The 20,310-nt window shown below is 37.7% G+C and overlaps 5 protein-coding genes across 5 annotated transcripts; 3 read left to right on the forward strand and 2 right to left on the reverse strand.

Moving 5' to 3' along the window:
* Positions 1-2,091, forward strand: LOC108219356 (protein EARLY RESPONSIVE TO DEHYDRATION 15). Its single transcript, XM_017392769.2, has 3 exons — positions 1-148; positions 1,172-1,555; positions 1,720-2,091. The coding sequence occupies exons 2-3, from the start codon at positions 1,210-1,212 to the stop codon at positions 1,875-1,877; spliced, it is 504 nt and encodes a 167-aa protein (XP_017248258.1). The 5' UTR covers positions 1-148; positions 1,172-1,209; the 3' UTR covers positions 1,878-2,091.
* Positions 2,092-4,336: 2,245 nt separating this feature from the next.
* Positions 4,337-5,786, forward strand: LOC108218075 (probable F-box protein At5g04010). Its single transcript, XM_017390999.2, has one exon. It carries the CDS (start codon positions 4,560-4,562, stop codon positions 5,529-5,531), a length of 972 nt encoding a protein of 323 aa, XP_017246488.2. The 5' UTR covers positions 4,337-4,559; the 3' UTR covers positions 5,532-5,786.
* Positions 5,787-6,879: 1,093 nt separating this feature from the next.
* Positions 6,880-10,896, forward strand: LOC108216365 (peptide chain release factor PrfB3, chloroplastic). The gene is made up of 6 exons (XM_017389117.2): positions 6,880-7,067; positions 7,413-7,630; positions 7,717-7,917; positions 8,795-9,013; positions 9,487-9,661; positions 10,572-10,896. The coding sequence occupies exons 1-6, from the start codon at positions 6,926-6,928 to the stop codon at positions 10,859-10,861; spliced, it is 1,245 nt and encodes a 414-aa protein (XP_017244606.1). The 5' UTR covers positions 6,880-6,925; the 3' UTR covers positions 10,862-10,896.
* Positions 10,897-12,008: 1,112 nt separating this feature from the next.
* Positions 12,009-14,492, reverse strand: LOC108217433 (uncharacterized). Its single transcript, XM_017390265.2, has 2 exons — positions 13,306-14,492; positions 12,009-13,208 (listed from the first exon to the last, which is right to left on the reverse strand). Exons 1-2 carry the CDS (start codon positions 14,392-14,394, stop codon positions 12,009-12,011), a joined length of 2,289 nt encoding a protein of 762 aa, XP_017245754.2. The 5' UTR covers positions 14,395-14,492.
* Positions 14,493-15,577: 1,085 nt separating this feature from the next.
* On the reverse strand, positions 15,578-18,112 carry LOC108217434 (protein MAIN-LIKE 1-like). Its single transcript, XM_064092450.1, has 3 exons — positions 17,247-18,112; positions 16,662-17,145; positions 15,578-16,509 (listed from the first exon to the last, which is right to left on the reverse strand). The coding sequence occupies exons 1-3, from the start codon at positions 17,816-17,818 to the stop codon at positions 15,640-15,642; spliced, it is 1,926 nt and encodes a 641-aa protein (XP_063948520.1). The 5' UTR covers positions 17,819-18,112; the 3' UTR covers positions 15,578-15,639.
* Positions 18,113-20,310: the final 2,198 nt, after the last annotated feature.

A 20,310-nucleotide genomic window follows, 5' to 3' on the forward strand; every position in this document is an offset into this window, starting at 1 on the left:
TTCGGCAACTCCGAATCTATAGGCTCGGACAGCTTTTCTGACACTATAAATACGATGATAACGCTTGGCTTTGTGGACGGTCCGTAACGAAAGCCTTTTCACGACTCGTTTAGATATTTCTCTCTCGGTCTTCTTCGTTGCTAAAAAGGTACTTCGAATTTAATTTATTCATTGTAAATTATCTGACCGCCGATTCATATATATATGTGTGTATATTTCATGGATGATCGTCGATCTGTTTTTTATTTTGAATTTGATGAATGTAGAAATGATCCGGTGACAGTTTAATTTGTTTTTTTTACTAATAATGAAGTCTATTAAATTGGTGTGTTTGACTTGATATCTAGCTTTATCTGTATGTGATGTGATAAGTATGTTTAATTGTGGTAACTAACTTTATATAATGTCCTGTTCAAGAAGTTTCTTTAATTCTATCAGCGATCATGGTGATTTTTTTTACATTTTAGTATATTTTGGTTTTGTAGCTTATTTACATGGTGAATTTTATATGTTGCTTAATTGTATTATTTTTACTTGTTATCAGTGATAAGATGATCAGATCTATAACTGAGACAGATGATCTGATTAATTGCTGTGTTAACTGAAGTGTTTTGATTGAATTTTTCTTCTGTTTGAAATGTTTGATGGTCTGGCAGTAAAATACTGAGGTTGATATGGAGTAATAATTTATTGCCGTCGGGTTGTTTGATATTTTTCCTCAATGATCAGAAAGCAGGACGTTCGGACAATTTTTACTTGTTTATATGATGACGATTCTTATTTCTAAGATTTTACTTGATGGATTTCAAGTTTGCCAATTGATCAAATCGGCCAACTAATGTGCCTCGGCAGTAATGATCATGATCATAGTGTGTTCATGTTAAGTGAACAAGGCCTGAGCTCGTTAAGTGACCAACTATCTTAAAACTCGATATGTTAGGAGTGGGTTACCAGGATCATATTATATTTGAACAATTCTTAGTGTGGAAGTGTTCATCTGATTCCTTTGGTTGATTTTGTTTATATTGTTAAATTGGTTGATTGTTTGGCAATTTAACCCGTTGACCATTAATTATTCTGAATTTTGTATGCATCTATTTTAATATTGCTCTGTATTTGAATGAAGCTTCTTGACAGTCCAGGTTTTTAACTCATATCATGTGCTTTTCAGGGTATACGAATTGTAAACAAAGCTAAGACTTCGATAAGATGGCGTTGGTCTCTGGAGGACGTTCTTCCTTAAATCCGAATGCACCACTCTTTGTTCCAGCTGCAGTCCGCCAAGTAGAGGACTTCTCTCCAGAATGGTGGCAGTTGGTGACAACCTCGACATGGTTTCATGATTACTGGGTCAGCCAGCAACAGGGGGATGATGATTTCTATGGGAATAATGAAGATGACTTGGCTGATATTGTTGACCTGCTTCCCGATAGCATTGATCTTGGTGCTGATGAAGAATTGATGAGCATGGAAGCACAATATGAGCAATTCATCCAATCAGCTGAAGCAGGAAACAAGACATCCCTTTATGCTCAAAATGGAATGCCTGCAATTGGTATGTTAGCTTGAATTCAATACCTCGGCATAGAAGATCTGTTTGCTTACTGTATTAGATTTTCAAATTATCGTCCAATGCCCATTCCTGTTAAGTGGTAGTGTCGAAGCTTAAAAATTGTACACCTAGCTGATTCTATTGTGCTCTGCCTTTTTGAGAAACAGGTACTGATCATGCCGGTCTGATGAGGAGCATGAGCTTGGTGAATTCTTACCAGGAAAGATCACCCAAGTCCCCTGTGGAGTCTGCCAGGTACTGGGAGAAGCCAGCCAAGTTAGTGAGCCCGAAAAACAGTGGCCGTCGCATCCAGCAGCCCCGCTGAATCCGAATGTAAGCATCTCAGGACTTGAGCTCGACAACCCTGAATCAATTTAGTATTTCGTTTCCTGTAATTTCTGTATAGGGCCAAGGTCCCCTGTATCTAGACTAGCCGGTTATTCAGACATCGTCGCCTAGTTAACTACTTAAACTTTCGAGCTCATGTAAAAAGAAAACAGTAGAATTTTAATCGAAAAAGAAGTCATCTTGTTACTTTATCCATGAGTCTACATTCATTGGACAACTCTGTATCATTGGAAGCTTCTGAATTTTGGCCTGTGCAGGTAATCAACTCACTTAAAAGTTATAATTATTTTAAAATATTAATGCCGCCGCACTTAACATCACATGCTTTTATGAGCGAATAATAATATTTTACGAAATCTGGCATTTACAGGGAGGATTAATGCTGTAGGTATTAGAATCGCAACACTTTGACATCACAGGTTTTTATGGGCGGATTGGTTTTTTTTGCTTCCTTAAAAAGGGAAATGTTATATCTAAAGCAAATTTTTGTTTCCAAAGCTGAAAAAATATGAAAATAAAAAATTATCTCATGAGGCATGGGGTCAGTTTTGTCTTTTTATACTGTATTTGCTCTGAAAATTAAAACTTTGCTCTGGATATAATCTGAAGGTGGATAAATTTTTGAATACTGAGAAGAGGATGATTAAGCTGATTCGGATGCTATATTCTGAAATGTTAATATTACCCAGTTTTTTTTTTTTTTTTTTTGAAATTAATATTACCCAGTTATGTTGGTTTGATAAAAATCTTAAATTTATAGGGAGTGGGAAGAGAATTTAATTGGGCGATATTAATATTTTGTTTCATAATATTTTAATAGTCTTCTTGCCACCGGAATCTGGATTAGTATAAATTTGTAGTATAAAATAGGTATCCAAATATGTTATTTTTTTACAAGACATTGATTAAAAATATAGCATCATCGTGACCTGCACTCTTGATGCTGTATGTAGAATAATTCTAGTCCTAGACAATGTCAATATTTTCTGCTTACAGTATTATCTTGTAAATAAATAATCATTAAATAAATGTGATTGTTTTAAAAATAAACAAATAAATAAATAAATGCGATTGCTACGAAATAATGCAACATGGTAGGATCTTGTAGAATTTTTCTTTTCGAAATCAGAACTTGTAGACTTGTAATTTGTAAATAATAATCCACGCGAAGTTGGAATTATGTTCTTCAACATGTGTATGGCAATTGGCAACAGTCATGTTACAGTCGCTCGCGATTTGGAATGGTATAGTAACTATAGTTTAATAAAAGAAATTAAAATATGTTATTATTATATTCAATTATAATCCGTAAAATTACGATACATGTTATTTACTTATTTTGTATCAGTAGTTGTAGCAAATGCGATGATGAAATTAGATCTATACCGACTCACTTAGACATTGGAAACTGGTTCTTCGTAGTGTTTTTTTTTTCCTCAAGCAATGTTTGTTTTTTTTTTTGTTTTTTTTTTTGAAAATGAGAATAAATCTCAACGATAATCGGCAATTCACCGTGATAATTCTTTCATTCAAGAAAACTTATTATCTAACCGTCGGACATGCAAGATGACCGGGGAAATTTAGACAATAAAACTTTAATGTCCGAAAAGAAAACCGGCCTTCTTCCAAGAATCCTGAAAATAAAACAAAAGAAACAAAAGAATATAAGTCGATATATTTAACAGATTACATCAAAATATTCCCACAATCATGATAACTCGTGATTGAGACAATTAAGCTCTTAATTAAGGCATAATAATAAAATATTAATATCCTTAATTAAGACACAATTAACGCCCTCAAATAAGGCCCAATTAACGCCCTCAATAAATAGGCACAATTTACGCCCTCAATAATTGAGGCACAATTTACGCCCTCAATAAAGAGACATAATTAACGAGGCACAATTACCGCCTTCAATTAAGGCACAATTAGCGCACTTTCCTTTCTGAAACCGGATCCCGTCCTGAAACCGCCGTCACCGCCACCATCCGCCACCACCGCTATGCTATCGATAAGTAATATTGACTATCCTAACGTGAAAAAAAAATTTTATAGTTCTTTTTTAATGTAAATTAGATTTTATAGTTGTTTTTATATAACAGGGAGTGACTGAAGTTCTACTTCCTTTATATTTTTTTTTTTATAACCGAAGGTGATTGAAATTCTACATATTTAAGATTATCACACCACGCCTTTTATATAATCTTATTTATATGATTATCATTAAAAATTATTAATTTTGTAAAAATAACGTTAATCAAATAACATCATATAACTTAGGACTATACGAAATCACACCTGCTCATTAAAAGTGGTGGGGCATTGTTAGATTTCTCTCGACATATTTGCGTGATCTATTGATCGAGTTTGAGGGCACCAATAATGGGAGATTTTGTTTGTATCGTCCAATTTTCTGAAAATGATAAATTATCTTACTGTAACATTTTTCAGTAGACTCAAAGTCCGTTTAAGAAAAAAACGTGTTTATTTATTCTATTTCGAGGAGATGCTCTAAAGCTTGCGGATAACCTCGGAAATACAGTGCTCAACGTGACCAACCATACCACCATAACATGAGACATTGGTCAAACCCGAGCAGACCTTAGGTGTACACCCACGTGTCACCCAAACTTTGCATCTCCACACGTGGCATCTCATGGCAATGCCAAGAGCAGTAAAAACAACACGCGTCCTCTCACGCCGACATCGATCTCCAAACCCGCAAACACATGTATATATTCACCACCTCCACCAAGCTCCCACTTCAACACTTGAAGCTGCTCTGTCCGAATCAACAATGTCTGCCACATACACATACACATATTCCAAACGTTCATCGAACAAAACATTTTCATGGGAAGTTCTGAACCTCATAGCCATGAAATGCGATGCAAAAACACTCGCCACAGCTTCGTGCGTGTCCAAATTATGGGCTTCCTCCATGTCATCAGACCATCTCTGGAAATCTGTCTGTACAACTCACTTTCCTTCCCTGTCAAACCTGCACCCTTCGATATCTTACCGGCGTATTTACGCACTCGGGCTCGCCTCCGCCAAGCGCCGTCGTCAGCCGCCGCCCGAGCCTCGTCTCTCCATCGATGACCTCCTGTTCGCCGTCACCATCCCTCCCGGAAAATCACGCGACGGTTCTATAACTATTCTGAAACCGTTTAGTGAGCTGGAGAATCATCCGGAAGGGAGGTTCAGGTTCGATGTGAGCTTAAACGACGTCGTTTCGGAGAAGCTGATGGTGGATGAGGAAGATGATGGGGATATGAAGATAAGTAGTAGTATCGTGATGAGGGGGTATGAGAGTGTGTTCAGGGTGTTGGATAGGAAAGGGAAGACCAGCCGGAGGGAGTGGTGGTTCACGGAGGAGCTGCCGTCGGCTGGCTGTTGCTTCTGTAACGGAGCGAGTGGGTTATTGGCGGAGATAACGCTGGTTTTTGGAGAAACAGTAGTCGTAGTTACGGGATCAGGGACTGAGAAGAAGGAACGGAAGAAGAAAGTGGTGGAGAAAGTGAGGATAGGAGTGATGAACGTGGTGAGTACGTGGAGGTACGCGACTGTGGATGATGCTCTCAGGTATCTACAGCATTTTCTGCTGCCTAAGCCTGCTGCTGTCTGAACATGTGAAGGTCTTTAGGCAGGGGAATGAGACGGGGAATTTTGAAGTTCATGTTCTGTTATTTTTTTAATCTTGATAAGATTATGCTAAAGTTTTGGGTGTACTTTTGTGTGTGTTTGATGTTTAGTTATCACTAGTTAATGTTGTAAAGCCGCGTTCGTTAAATCGAGGACTCGTTTTTAACGACATTACGTGTGAACGGCAATGTAAGGTAATGTAAAGGTAAGTGATCTCGGCAGAAACGTTGATACTGTATTTACGTACTCTGGTTTTCTGAATTCGTTCTCGAGCACCTAGCATTTTACGTGTATACAAAGTTACAAACTACTTTGATTTTTAAGGCCAGAGACATTTTTAAAAATGCTACTGAGTTATCTAATTCTGCTAAGAATAATGCCACCAGAATCCTGAGATGTTATCGGGTATAATATGATGCAAGATGTCAATCGGTGCTGAATTTCGACACAGTTTTACAAAAGAGTGGTTAAAGTGGGTATAAATCCCTCAAGTCATTCTAAAAAATTGAATCGAGTGAGATTGGATCAGGGTGTTTGGCTAAAAGTTATTATCGGCTAGTTTCTTAAACTAATCTTAGGTTTAACATGACCGGGCTTTTATAATGTTAAAGGACATAAATCCTTACGGGTATGAAAAGCTAATAATTTAAGGGTTTATTTTTTTAAAATTAAATATTTTCAGATATAAATATAGTGTTTATTAAATTTTTAAAAAGATATTTTTTTATGCAATTTTTAAAAAGAGATAAATGCTGTGAGTTCCTTTGGGGTATGAAAAATAAGTAATTTAAGGCTTATTTTTTTGAAAAAATTAAATATTTTTAGATATAAATATTGATGAGGTATTTCATGTGATTAAAAAATTAAGGACTTCTTTGAAAACAAGTATATTTTGATGTGATTTTCATCGGAATAAATTTTTAACTAATCATGTTTCATTAAGTTATCCAGCATGAATTTTTGAGTGAAATTTCGTGATTTCACAAATTTCATATTTTTCACGTGTAATACATGAACATAATGCAACAAAATTTGTATTACAGACTAGTTTTATTATATTATTTTTTTAGTAAGTTAGGATTCAAACTTATAACATTATATTATGAAATATTTATAACTGGAAAAAATGGAACAAAATATATAAGATCTGAGTTCAACGAGCAGGTTTAACATGGAAGTTTCGTGAAATATAAATTAACAAATTTAATAAATTCACTTGTTTAAAAAATTTACTGCAGCGCCTGCCACGTATTTATATTTTTGTCCATGGAAAATTTAGGAATAAAAAAATAGATATTTTGTTAATGAAAGGATTTTTATACAGAGTCCTCGTTTGGGTGCATTTCAGAACTAAAAAAGTAGAGGCAAGGTTTTTGAATGGCGGCTGAAGCAGTGGTCTATGTACGGACACTTTATCCTCAAAATAGGAGGAGCGGTTCTCATAGTCATCGTCGCTTATGTTCTTGTATTCGAGCTTGTCAGCCTTCCAATGACAAGAGCAAGTTCTACAAAGAATTAGGTTTCTCTCTAACACTCATACACTCTTCCGTACGTATTGTATCTAACTATCTATCTTTGAACCTTAGTTTATTTAATCATCTGTGGTTTGAGTGAATTAGTTCTAATATGAAGTCGAGAGTTTTTTAATTGAAAGGTCACTTAAGCTTAATTATGTTTTTTGGTGGAGTTCATATCTGCTAGCAGTATTATGTTTTTCCACTATTGGGTCTATAAATTTCACCATAAAATAAGCATAACTATGTTAATTTTGAATTGCAGTGATTTTTTTTAATTTCCCTTCTCATTAAAAAAAATAAAATACCCTAGTTGTTGATACTATAATTGAGTGTGTGCCTTTCTGTAGGTTTGTTTTCGTTGAGGAAGAGGATAGAGGATACAGTTATGAATGCAGAGATGTTGGCACCTTCAGCACTTGAAGCTGAAGAAGCAACGCGCAGCAAGCAGGAAGAAATAATAAATGGGTACGATTTGTGGGATGACTTAAACAGGACAAATGATAGCCTACTTAAGTTAGCTGATAGTTCTGAGGTGGTTGATTCACTTAAAGACTTACAGTTTAAGGTGATTTAATGTGGCTCTGCTGTTCAGATGGTGAAACATTGGCAATTCAACTTTTTTAAAATTTGAATTGTATGTCAACTCTGTAGGCTGAAGAAGCTAGGCTGATAACAGAACTGGCAGGCAAGGATGTTATAGACTATAGGCTTTTGAAGCAAGCATACACCGCTTCCGTGGATATAAAAAAATCCTTGGATAAATACAAAATTTCCAAACTTCTTAAGGGTCCATATGATGCCGAGGGAGCATGTGTTATCATTGAAGCTGGATCAGAAGGCGAATTGTCTGAGGTATGTTGTCTGCAATCTATTGCAAGTACTCTACATGTTCTGGCAGATATGGTGCCAGGTAAAAACTACTTATCCTTGCAAATTAAATATAAATGGCATAGTATACTATCAAGAGCGCTAAATGTTTAACAATGAATAGTAATGTAATTACCTCCTCTCCTGCGTTGTTTGAGGGTCTTAACAAGTAGTGATTTTAGTCATTAACTGATGGCAACTAACCTGCAATGTGTGTGAGGTGTCTTCATAATCTACTTACATCTATAGGAGACATAGACATTAAACTTGAATGATGTCATCTTATATGAAGGCCAAAGTCCATTTTCTTGCAACAATATTGGTTTTGTATCAAAGACTCACCTTGTCGCACATTATCTGAAAAGTTAGAATAGCTATTTCCGATGTTTGTGGTCGCATCATTATCTAATAGTTCATTTCATGAAATAACAAACAAGCTAAGTTTTATGTGAAGGCTCAGCCAGTATTAATATTGTCACATTTTAGAATCCTTCATAGCCTCTTTTCTTGATCTCATTAGCATCACATGTTGCTATTAATGTTACAAATGATTTAAAATGTACACATCTTATCTTTGGTTCCCAATTATTACTGTATTTTCACTTGGGTGTGATGTGATGTCTGTTTATTTTTGTACTTGTCCTATTACTGGTAAGTTGTAAAAGCATGCCCAACCCAATTTGCATTAATTTATCTCACCCGTTACCCATATATTTTATGCAAAGGGTATTACTTGGCTTGTTACAGTTTCTTGAAGTCAGCTAAAGGGTTTCTTCTGTTGAAGTAAAGCTAGGTTTTTTTTATTACAAATTTCTTATATTTTTGTAAATTTGTAACTGTATCAGTGCTTGTAAACTTGCAGAACCAGATATGGGCAGATCGACTCTTAAAAATGTATACAAAATGGGCTCGAAAGCAAGGTTACAATGGAAGAGTGATAGAGAAACGTGCTTCAAAGATTGGCGGTATCAAGTCTGCAATAATTGAGTTTGAATCCAAGTATGCTTATGGATATCTTTCAGGGGAAAGAGGTGTTCATTGCGTAACTAGAAGTTCTCAAAGTCAATCCCAGTGCGACGAGGTATTAATTTCAGTTCCTTTCAATCACCTTACTGTGACCTTATGCTTAACTTATTGTTTTTATTAAATTTGAATGTGCTTTAAGATAATATAACTGATCAATCTATGTAAATATGTATCCTCTTTAAGAAGCTCGTTTGGTATGTTAAAGCTGGTGCTAATTATTAGTAAAAACCAAGCAGTACTCTTTATCATCTTTCTTTCATCAACCATACATGTCATATCCATCATACCACTTGTTTTGAGCTCTGTGGTTTTCTGCAATCCCGCAAAACACAAATCTACTTGTGTTTGCATTTGTTTATATTTTTCCAAGTCAACTCAAATAATTTATGTTTATTCTCAAGGTTTTAAATTTGAAGTTTTATACCCTCACTCGTCTCTATTTAACATGTAAATCATACTATTACTTTCTTGCTCTTAGTTTTGATCCACAATGAATTCGTGTTGACGTTGATCCATATTCTCATTCAGGTCAGCTTGGCTGCAGTGAATGTTATCCCTCTATTTCTCAACACAGCTCCTGACTTGATCATTGATGATATGGATTTAGATGTCTCGTATATTGCCGCTTCTAAACATAAGCACCGTGTTATTGAGTCAGTCTGCATACAGCATGTACCGACCGGCTTGAAAGTGCAATCATCGGGTTAGTGAAGACCACTCAATTTCTCTTATATTTTCTAAGTAAATGGAGATTTGACAGAGTTACTTGGCTTTTCAATCACAAAAAAATTAATCTATTATAACATGCTATTTGGGAAAAATTGAAACATCGTAACATGATTCTCTTCTAATCACCTGGATTTCTACCTGTAGACTTGTATTCATGGCATCAGTTTGTTGACGTTTAATAATCCTGTTTTAACATTAAATAAGGTCATAAATCCCATTATGACCTTTTAAATTGAATGACGTCTTCGTATTATCCGGAAGTGTATTGATTCAGCAAGTTTTGAAATAGTTGGATAATTTTGTATAACTACTGTCTTAACTTACACTGTTGAAGTTTATACTCCCTCCGTCCCACCCATTTCTTATCAAATGGGTTGGGCACGGAGGTTAAGGAATATGTATAAAGTAATGGAAAAGAGGAAGAAAAGTGGGTAAAGTGGTGGGACCCATTGATTTTTAATGTATAAAAAGAAGATAGTGGAGTAAAAGTAGTGTGAAAAGGAAAGAAAAGTGGAGAAGTGGTGGGACCCATTGACTATTTTTGGTAAGTTTTGAAATGTAAAGAATTGGGTGGGACACCCCAAAAAGGAAAGTGTAAAGAAATGGGTGGGACGGAGGGAGTATTGTTTTAGGCTTAATTAGATAATAAAAGCATCCTTAAATTTTCTTGTCATTCTGTCCTTTTACATTTTATAATCCCACCCTTTTTCTGTGAAAAAAATAAAAATAAAATTGCCTGCCCCATCCTTTCTTTAAATATAACCCTCTTGATTATCTTGCGCATTCCTTATTCTGTTCTCCTCTGCAAATTTTGGTTGGTAATTACTAATTGATAGGCAACACTTAAAAGCTGAAACTATAAACTTCCTTACTTCCATGTGCAGGTGAAAGGAGCAGGTTTGCTAATAAGATGAAGGCCCTTAACCGTTTAAAGTCCACACTACTCGTAATTTTGCAAGACCAAGGAATTTCGGATATTACAAGCATAGATAGAAATTCCATTGTTAATATGTGGCATGAAGAAACTCGTAGGTATATATTTTACCCAAGCAAGCTTGTACAGGATGTAAAAACAGGAATCCAGCTGCCTAATCTGAATTCTATATTAGATGGAAATATTGAACCTCTAATTAGTGCTCATATCAATACTAGACAAGCAGGTGATTTGGGTTGAAACCAATATGTTCAAATGTATTGTTTTACTTTTGATCTCCAACTTCTTAATGGATAATAACTGAGCATAAAAAACTACTTGATGAAACAAGCTGTCTGTGTTTCACCTGCTCACAGCCTCACATCAGTTCTTGCATGACCAGACGCATGTCAACTTCTTCGTTATCATCGTGTCATTAGGTTATTCTACTATTATCCCCAATAGTTAATAGGTTCATGTGTACAGCGTTTTATGCAAAGAAAAGGAGGAGAGGAGGAATTATTGTGTGTACAATGTACAGCCATTTAAGAGCAGGTTAAAAGCTAATCAGTTCAAAGAAGTAATCAGATGTTAGTTAGCCATTTAAGAGCAGGTCAAAGATCTAATCAGATGTTAGTTATGAGATGTTAGTTACTGTATGAGCTGGTATAATGACAATGTCAATAGTAATAAAAAAGATGATGTCCGGTAACTTGGTAAGAGCATGACGGTGTTAGATTAAAAATGTTCGGGTTTCGGCCCCAAATAACCAATTTTAGGCTAAAAAAGCCCCAAATAACCAAATACCCGAAACATGGCCCTTACTGACCAGTAGAGACGCTAATGAAGTAGCGTTTTTGTTAAAACCTCAAAACGCTACATCGTGTAGCGTCTCGATTAATAAATTTTTTTAAAAAACCATAAACGCTACACGTAATAGCGTTTCAATTATTTAAATTTTTGTAATTGTTAAAACGCTGTTTTTTAAGAACAGGTAAAACGCTAGACGAAGAAGCGTTTGTTTGTGGAGGTGAACTTAAAACGCTTCTTAGTATAGCGTTTTTCTTTATTATTTTTTAAGAACAAGTAAAACGCTAGACTAAGAAGCGTTTATATTTGATGGTGAACTTGAAACGCTACTTAGTGTAGCGTTTTTACCTGTTTCTTGTACCAGGCAGATGGCTACTGCCTTACTGCCACTAAAAAACCAAAATCACAACCACAACTTAAAAACCAAAACTTTAAAACACCAATTCATTGTAAATTGCATGGACAATATAAACTAATTCATAACAACATAAAATTTAATTTATATCATAAATCATTCATACAATTTTCGCGAAATTCAAACAACAATATCAAATTGTACTTGAACCATAGTACTACAACAATAAAAACAACTAGAGAATCAACTATCTCTCGATGAAGTCCCTCCATGCTTTCCCCGGCTCTGGAAATCCATCTCGTTCTTGTACCTCGTTGATTTTCTTCGGCCCTTCTTCTTCTCCATATCGGGGTCATGCACAACTCTCGGGAAAGCAAGCTCGGTAGGATATCGAGGATCACCCTTGTTTGGAATTGGCTCAAAGATACCATTATAAATCTTCGATTGGTTCTCTAACTTATACCAATCACCAACAAACCCATGGAAGTCCATCCTCACATGTGAACAACATGCAATTACATGGGAGCAAGGGATTCTATAAGCTTGAAATTTTCCACAAGTACAACTAGACTCCATAAGACGAACCGTGTGTGTGTTTCCCCCTTTCAACCCATCCTTCCTTGTAACTACTTGGAATAACCAAGTCCCCCGATCAAATATCTTCACACTATGACCCGTGGAACGTCTTACAGCACGGTTCAAGAGATGGGATGCATATTTGGTGAAAATATTACCTTTCGATACTTGTGTTGCAATCTCAAGGCGACGTTGATCAAAGTACTCAACCGTCTTATGGAATAGTACTCGCACCAATGAAGTAAGCGGGAGCCTCCGAGCATCGACAATTGCATTGTTCCAACTCTCAGCATGGTTGGTAGTCATGATGCCAAAACGATGATGCTCGTAGTCATGTGCCAGTGACCAGTTCCTTACTGGTTTGTCCTCAAACCATGCAAGTGCTCGAGGCTCTAGTGCCAACAACTCACCCCATAGTAGTTCAAATTTCTTAGGCTGGACCTGATATGCCAACTCAACCAATCTATCCTTCAATCCAGCTTTCTTGAATTTGGTGGCAAAGTTTGTGGCAAAATGTCTCACACAGTACCGATGATGATTAAGTGGCTCACACCATCCCTCCTTCTGCATAGCTGCCATGATCCCTAAATGTTTATCAGAAATGATACATATCCCGTGCCTCCGACCAACCACCAAGCTCCTCAACCTATCCATGAACCACTCCCAGCTAGAGTTGTTCTCCGACTCCACTATAGCACACGCCAATGGTAGAATGTGACTAAAACCATCTACAGCTGTTGCACTCAGAAGAACACCCGGATATGGTCCATACAAATGAGTCCCGTCTATCAGTATGACGGGTCTGCAATACTCGAAGCCATCAATGCATGGCTTAAAAGCCCAGAACAATCTCCTAAATGTCACTTCCTGTTCCAAATAAATAACAAACATTACATTAGAAAATGAATAACGGAGTCCAAATACTTAATGAAAATGAATTAAATTAGACGGTGATAGAACATACCTCTAGGTGCTCTGCATCATCCTCCTTAAAGCACCACTCCACCTTCGTGCCCACATTGAAGGACTGAAGAGTTTCCATCAAATGTGGCAAGTCCTCATATGATCCTTCCCACGAGCCATGAATATCCTCCAATGCAATCTTCTTTGCATTCCTAATCTTTTTTCGGCCCGGCTCATATCCAAACTTATCTTTAGCAGTGGCTAACAACACCTTCTCCTTAATTGTCGGATCAGCAACAATTTGAGATTTAATCACTCCAGCAATCTCCGAGGCTGTCAAGTTGGGATGATCTCGTGTGATGGTAGTGCTCAAGCAAGTATGTGGTCCTACACTCTCCATGATTTGAAATTTACCATGTGAAGTCCTCTTTCTAGCTTTCAACTTCCAAATACAACCATCATTTCTATACTTGCAAGCAACATACCAACTACTCGGATCTGATCGTATCACTCCAATCTCTAAGTGATTCTGAATGTGGTATTGCTTCACCACATGCATCAAATCCTCTTTCGTGCTAAATAACCTTCCCTCCTTCAACTCCAACGGGACCTCATTATTTTCAACCTCGACATCGTCGAATGAGGTCATCCTCTCTAAATGGGATGTATCCACAGACATATAGCTATCACCCACATCCTGATCATGTCTAAAATGACTACCCCCCGAATCACGCCCACTACTCTTCTCCCCCACACTCGAACTACTCCTTACCAAATTTCCATCACAAGACAATTTCTCTACATAAAGTTCAACAAAAAATGGCATCCCTTTTGACACCACAACACCAAACATTAATTCTACATCATCATCATCCTCAATAGGTATAATCCCGAATTTCAAATTATCGGGATTTTTAGACCTATAAAATATCCTCAACCTACTACTACTATCAATCTTCAACTTGGAATGTAACAAAGCACATAAATTGGCATAATTCATAGATAAATCGAGTCTAACATGCTTTGAAACAGGTTTATCATAAATAAAACCTTCTAATTGAGATTCGATAATATTACCATCATGGTATATCCATCCAACAACCGTATTCCCAGCTTTCGAACCCGAGCCCGAACCCGAACCGGAAGCCATGATTGTATCTAGGAAAGGTTTGAAATATGAATTATGGCAGATTTTGGGGAATTAGGGCTCAACAAAATTTGGGTGTATGGCAGTGTGTATAGAGGTTAGGCAGTGTGTGTGTATGGCAGTGTGTTATGTTTTGGCTGGGGAAGTTTTAAAAAACACAAAACGCTAGACGCAATAGCGTCTAGCTAATACATAAAATATATTTAACACAAAACGCTACATGCTGTAGCGTTTTAACCTAATTATTATTTTTAAAATGTTTAAAACAGCAACGCTATACGCATTAGCGTCTTACTTATATGTAGAATGTATTTTAACTTAAAACGCTACTTGCTGTAGCGTTTTAATATAACTATTTTTTTAAAATGTTTAAAACGCTGATTTTTAATAGGCATATTAAATTTCTTTTAATTTAAACACACATTTGTTTGAATTAAAAATGATTTGTAAAATGTATATTGAATTTGTAAAATGTATATTAAATTAAAAATGTATATTAAAAATGATTTGTAAAAATATCAAAATTTTTTTGATGGAAATTTGAATTAAAACCTTGAATTAATTTAAGTTAAATTAAAGTATAAAATTATCATTCCGCCGGCGTCTCGGCTTCAGGGCCTTCGGCCCTTCAGCCTCGCTTAATTAGGGTTTAGGCTCGAGGGAGTAGGGCCTACCGGCCCTACTCCCTCAATCCTAAACCCTAACCGTCGGCCAATTTATATGCAGTATGAATTAATCTTTCTAAAACCCAAACCTAAACCCTAAATGTTAACGGTTATAAAATTATCATTCCGCCGGCGTCTCGGCTTCAGGGCCTTCGGCCCTTCAGCCTCGCTTCATTAGGGTTTAGGCTCGAGGGAGTAGGGCCTACCGGCCCTACTCCCTCAATCCTAAACCCTAACCGTCGGCCAATTTATATGCAGTATGAATTAATCTTTCTAAAACCCAAACCTAAACCCTAAATGTTAACGGTTATAAAATTATCATTCCGCCGGCGTCTCGGCTTCAGGGCCTTCGGCCCTTCAGCCTCGCTTAATTAGGGTTTAGGCTCGAGGGAGTAGGGCCTACCGGCCCTACTCCCTCAATCCTAAACCCTAACCGTCGGCCAATTTAATTATTAAAACATTAAAGCTATACTAAAACAGAAACATACGACATGAAATTAAAATATTTACAAGATCCGTGCTATCATATATCACAAGTTCAGCATCCTATAACTAGAATATCATCAAAAACCGACAAATATAATCATCCCCTATGTGAACCAGTACCACAGTCAGGAACCTTCTTAGCCCTCTTTGACCGGCGAACAAAAAAGACGTCAAAAGGGGGTACAATAGGCTGCGTAGCAGGCTGACTAGGCTGACTAGGCTGCGTAGACTGTGTAGACTGTGATGAGCTGCCCAAGTCAAAAGGGGGTACCTCTGGTGTACCATGCCAAGGTCGAATCCTATGCTGACGCTGCACAACAGGAGGAGGCTGCTCTGTACTGGTATCTGGCATCTGAGAAGTCTGCTGCTCAGGTACTGGCTGTGAAGGCAAACTTAGGCCTAGAGAAAAACTAGGCCACCAGTCACCGGCATCGGTAGTAGTAGCAGCGGCAGCAGCAGCAGGGGCAGTAGAAGCCTCAGCTACAGTAGCAGTACCTGTGGCAGCAGCAGCAGCATGGGGAGTAGAAGCCTCGGCTACAGTAGCAGTAGCTGTGGCAGCAGCAGCAGCAGCAGAAGCATCAGCAACAGTAGCTGTAGCAGCAGTAGCATCAGACTCTGGGCCTCGATCCTCGCCTGTACCTAAATGATCCGCATGAGCAGCATCATCATCCGGCTCATCAACTAATCGTCCACCGCCTCGGCCTCCATCACCACGAGCACGGCCTCCTCTGCCACGAGCACGGCCTCTCTCGGCACCACCACGGCCTCTCCTGCCACCACCACGGCCTCCTCTACCACCTGCATCCTCCCCTCCCCCGTCCTGTCTAGCATCCTGCTCCTCAACTTGACGTGGATCAAACCTGTATGCATTCCGATCTCGGAGATGGTGCAGACTCTGAGTGGCTAGTTGGGACATATCCGGGAGGACGTCTGCTGTCCTGGCTGCTATAGTCTCTAGCACAACTCCCTGAAATACAACGAATACAAATGCAATATCAACTACTAGAACCCATCAAATAAAGCATGACGACTAATACAACTAATACCCCAACTACAGATAAGGAATACACACGACACATATCACAGAAAGTACAGATATAATAGTCAAAAAATACTTACCAGGTGGGTATGCAGTGCACCCAACTGACTAATGAACCTCACAGTCCGAGGCAAGTACCAATCCATGTACTCTGGGACTGTAGCATGACCATCAATCACGTCATCAATCCAAATATGCTCCAGACGATGCTGCCAGTGTGTCATACTCGGCTGATGTACGACTGCATAATCCAAGACCTTCTGGCCCCTCAACGTCATAACGTGATGCTCGTGGGAGTAGTGTGGCTGATCAGGAATACGCTGTATCATGCCAAACTGTCTAGCAACTCTGTCCGGCTGATGTGGCTCGACTATGTAAACACATATCATGGGGCCGCGAAAGCGCCAGAGATGACGGCCAGCTAAACAATAGTCTGGCAGTGTATCAAGAATCCCAGCATAAGGCTCCCAAATAAACTCATGTGGAGCAAGCGCATCCAATGCCGCCCGAGACGTAGTCACAGTGCTTCCATCACTCTCAACGAATGAATGTCCAACAAGCCACCTATAGACATCATAGGAATACAAAAAAACACATTAGTCAATTTAAAGAAACAATTCACAACTTGAAATGTACAAACCAGTAAAAACACAGCTACTATGTACCTGGCTCCATGTGGTCCTGGAAGCTGATGCCCCCAAAAAGCAACATCCTCTAATGGAACAGTGGTCCGAACAGGGGCAAGAGTGGGCAACCTCTCCCATGCCCATAGCTGCAGTAAGAGAAGGCATCCAGCTACCTCCTTAATACTCGCTTTGCAACCATTGCAAAGCTCCCTGTATAGACGAGCTAGAACAGCTGGACCCCATGCATAGCCTCCGAGCGCCTCCAGGTCACGAACAAAATGAACCCACGAGGAGTGTATAAGTCCACCAGAATGGTCGGTGAACAGTGACCCCCCAAACAACTGTAGCAAGTAACACCTGGCGTGAAGCCTGATCTCCTCAACGCCTGCATCATCACGTAATCTCGCTGGAGTGAGACCCTCTACCCATGTGAGCCGTAGCCTCGAGTTATTGAAAGCCTCGGGTGGAGGAATCTGTCCAAATACCTCACCAACGATGGTCTCCCATCTCTGTCCAGGTGGAGGGCCTACAGGACACATAACAGGCTCTCCGTCAATGGGTAACCCGAGCAAGACACCAACATCCTGCAGTGTAATAGTACACTCTCCCATCGGCAGGTGGAATGAATGTGTCTCTGGTCGCCATCTCTCTACCAGAGCACCAAGCAAACTCCAATCAAGCTGAAGAGTGGATACCCGAGCTACCCCATAAAAACCAGCTGCCTGCAGAATGGGGATCAATCGAACATCAATGTTCAAATCAGACTGGTTGGCATCACGACGCCTGAAATACTGCAAGGGCGCAGCACCAGTTCTCCAGACAGAACGAGACCTATGACTGGCCTGTAGGTGAAGAAGGCTAGGATCACGAGGTCCCTGGTCTCTAATAATAGCCTGTGAACAAAAACAAGGAAATACAAAGTCAGCACATCATACTAACCTTAGAGAGAAACTAATTAAAACAAAGCAACTACTTAATCTTGAAATGGGAACTATAACTAGACATAAATCACTTATTTCTGAAAAATATACGTAAACAAAAAAAAATTATTATTCTAAGGAATAAAATGTATTGCCAAACGGACGATGAATATTTGAGTAATTGGATGATTATTTATATTTATGAAATTAGCCGGTACGCCTCGTTGATCTGGTGATGGCACCCAGAAAATGCCACAAAGCGATGCTTAGGAACTGTCCCTGCTATATTTACTGTTTTCTTGTTCTTGTTTGGAATCCAAGAATAGATCTCAGGATTTGGGATAAAATAAGCATAAAAAATAGAAATTTGCAGATTATATTAAAATCCTAGTCATATTTTATTGTTAAACAGAGGAATCAACGTGCACTAAAAAAAGATGGTATGAAACTTTTAAATCAGAGAGAACATTATTTTCATATATAATAAATAAGAAGAAAAAATGTCATCCAAAATCCAGATTTTTGTCTTCATATAAAGTTCTCAAGTCATAATATCCAACACAATATGTAAGGCCTCTCTAAGGTATCCCTTTGTTTTATTTACAACATTATAGCACGGTGTATTGCTTTACTCTTTTGGTGAGAGATTCATGACTTTTTGCCCAAAGACTTATGCAGCTTACAGATTAAACTCTACACCATCCGGTAACACTGTATCCTACATGTCAATAGCATCTCACAATTGTCACTGCTAGAGTCTGAGTTTAGTTTGTTCTGGACACGTTTATCTTGTTTTCATATTAGACTTGTTTCGTTTAGAAGGAAACTAAAAACTCTCTTGGTCCTTGGTCTTTATGGTCCCGAAATTTCACTTATTCATTGCTATGTTATGTATGCTTATTGTGTTCTGCAGGCAGAGGAGAGGCACTGCGAAATTCTTGGTAGGCTTCTTTACACCGCAAAGCTTGTTGCTAAACAAGAAGGTCTTGACGATGGCTTCAGAATTGTGATCAATGACGGACCAAATGGATGTTAGTATCTTCATATTGATCCATCATATTATAACTACAAAGCTATATATAGATATTCCTGAGCTTATAAGAGTTGTTTTAATTATCGCAGGCCAATCTGTTTATCACATTCATGTTCACGTAATTGGAGGACGTCAAATGAACTGGCCTCCGGGCTAAGCCGTTATCATGGTTATGTTCCTTCTACTCCCATGGCGGTAGAAACATAAATTATAACAGTGTTTTAAACACATTTCTTTTGATCTGAATAAACACATTTGGGCTACAAATTTAAGAAAGTTATGCATTTCAATCAAGCTATTTGCAAGACAGAGACACCTTATCTTACAATGCAACACATACAACATAGCAGGCATACACACATAGAACAAAAAAATAGCAGGACATAGATTAACACAGGAATTTCATCAAACACATAGCAGGCATGTCAAAACAGTGAAGATTAAGACATTTTTAACATTAAAATCGCACAAATATGAAAGAACATACATTGAAATCCATAGGTATTTTCTTTAATTGGTTGAATCAGCTCGCTTCAGTGGATGATTGGTATATATCAATTCAATCGCAGCACTCTCCTCTCCTCTGTATATTATGGTACTCTCCTCTGTGATGTTAGCCGTTGTGTTCAAGTGGAGGTATTTATATTAAAAGAAAACGCTACTGCGTGTAGCGTTTTGCTCTATATTAAAAAAGTTTAAAACGCTACACGTTGTAGCGTCTTAGGCTGAGATATAGACGCTAGTACAGCCACGTCTCTAATGGTTATTAGGGGCCATTTTATCAAATATTGTTATTATGGGCATTAAAACTTAAAATGTGGTTATTCAGGGCCTTTTTTCAAAATGTTCGCTAAATTGATTGAATAAATTAGAAGATTTTATGTAAAATTTGTATAATCATATTGATTGTTATATTTTAAAAAATGGATGTAATTGTTATTTTAGTTTTTATAAATAAAATATATTATTCTAATATGAATATAATGATATGAAATCTTATTGCATATATATGGAGGTTGACCCAATATAACCTATCATTTCATATTAAATATATTTTTTTATTAAGAACAGTGTATCAAGAATTTAGGTCAGAGATGTTCTCATAATTGAATTATTTTATCGACTTAATTTTCTTCGTATAGTTTCACAT

The sequence above is a fragment of the Daucus carota genome, chromosome 4 (assembly GCF_001625215.2).
Source record: "Daucus carota subsp. sativus chromosome 4, DH1 v3.0, whole genome shotgun sequence".
Classification (NCBI taxonomy): Eukaryota; Viridiplantae; Streptophyta; class Magnoliopsida; order Apiales; family Apiaceae; genus Daucus; species Daucus carota.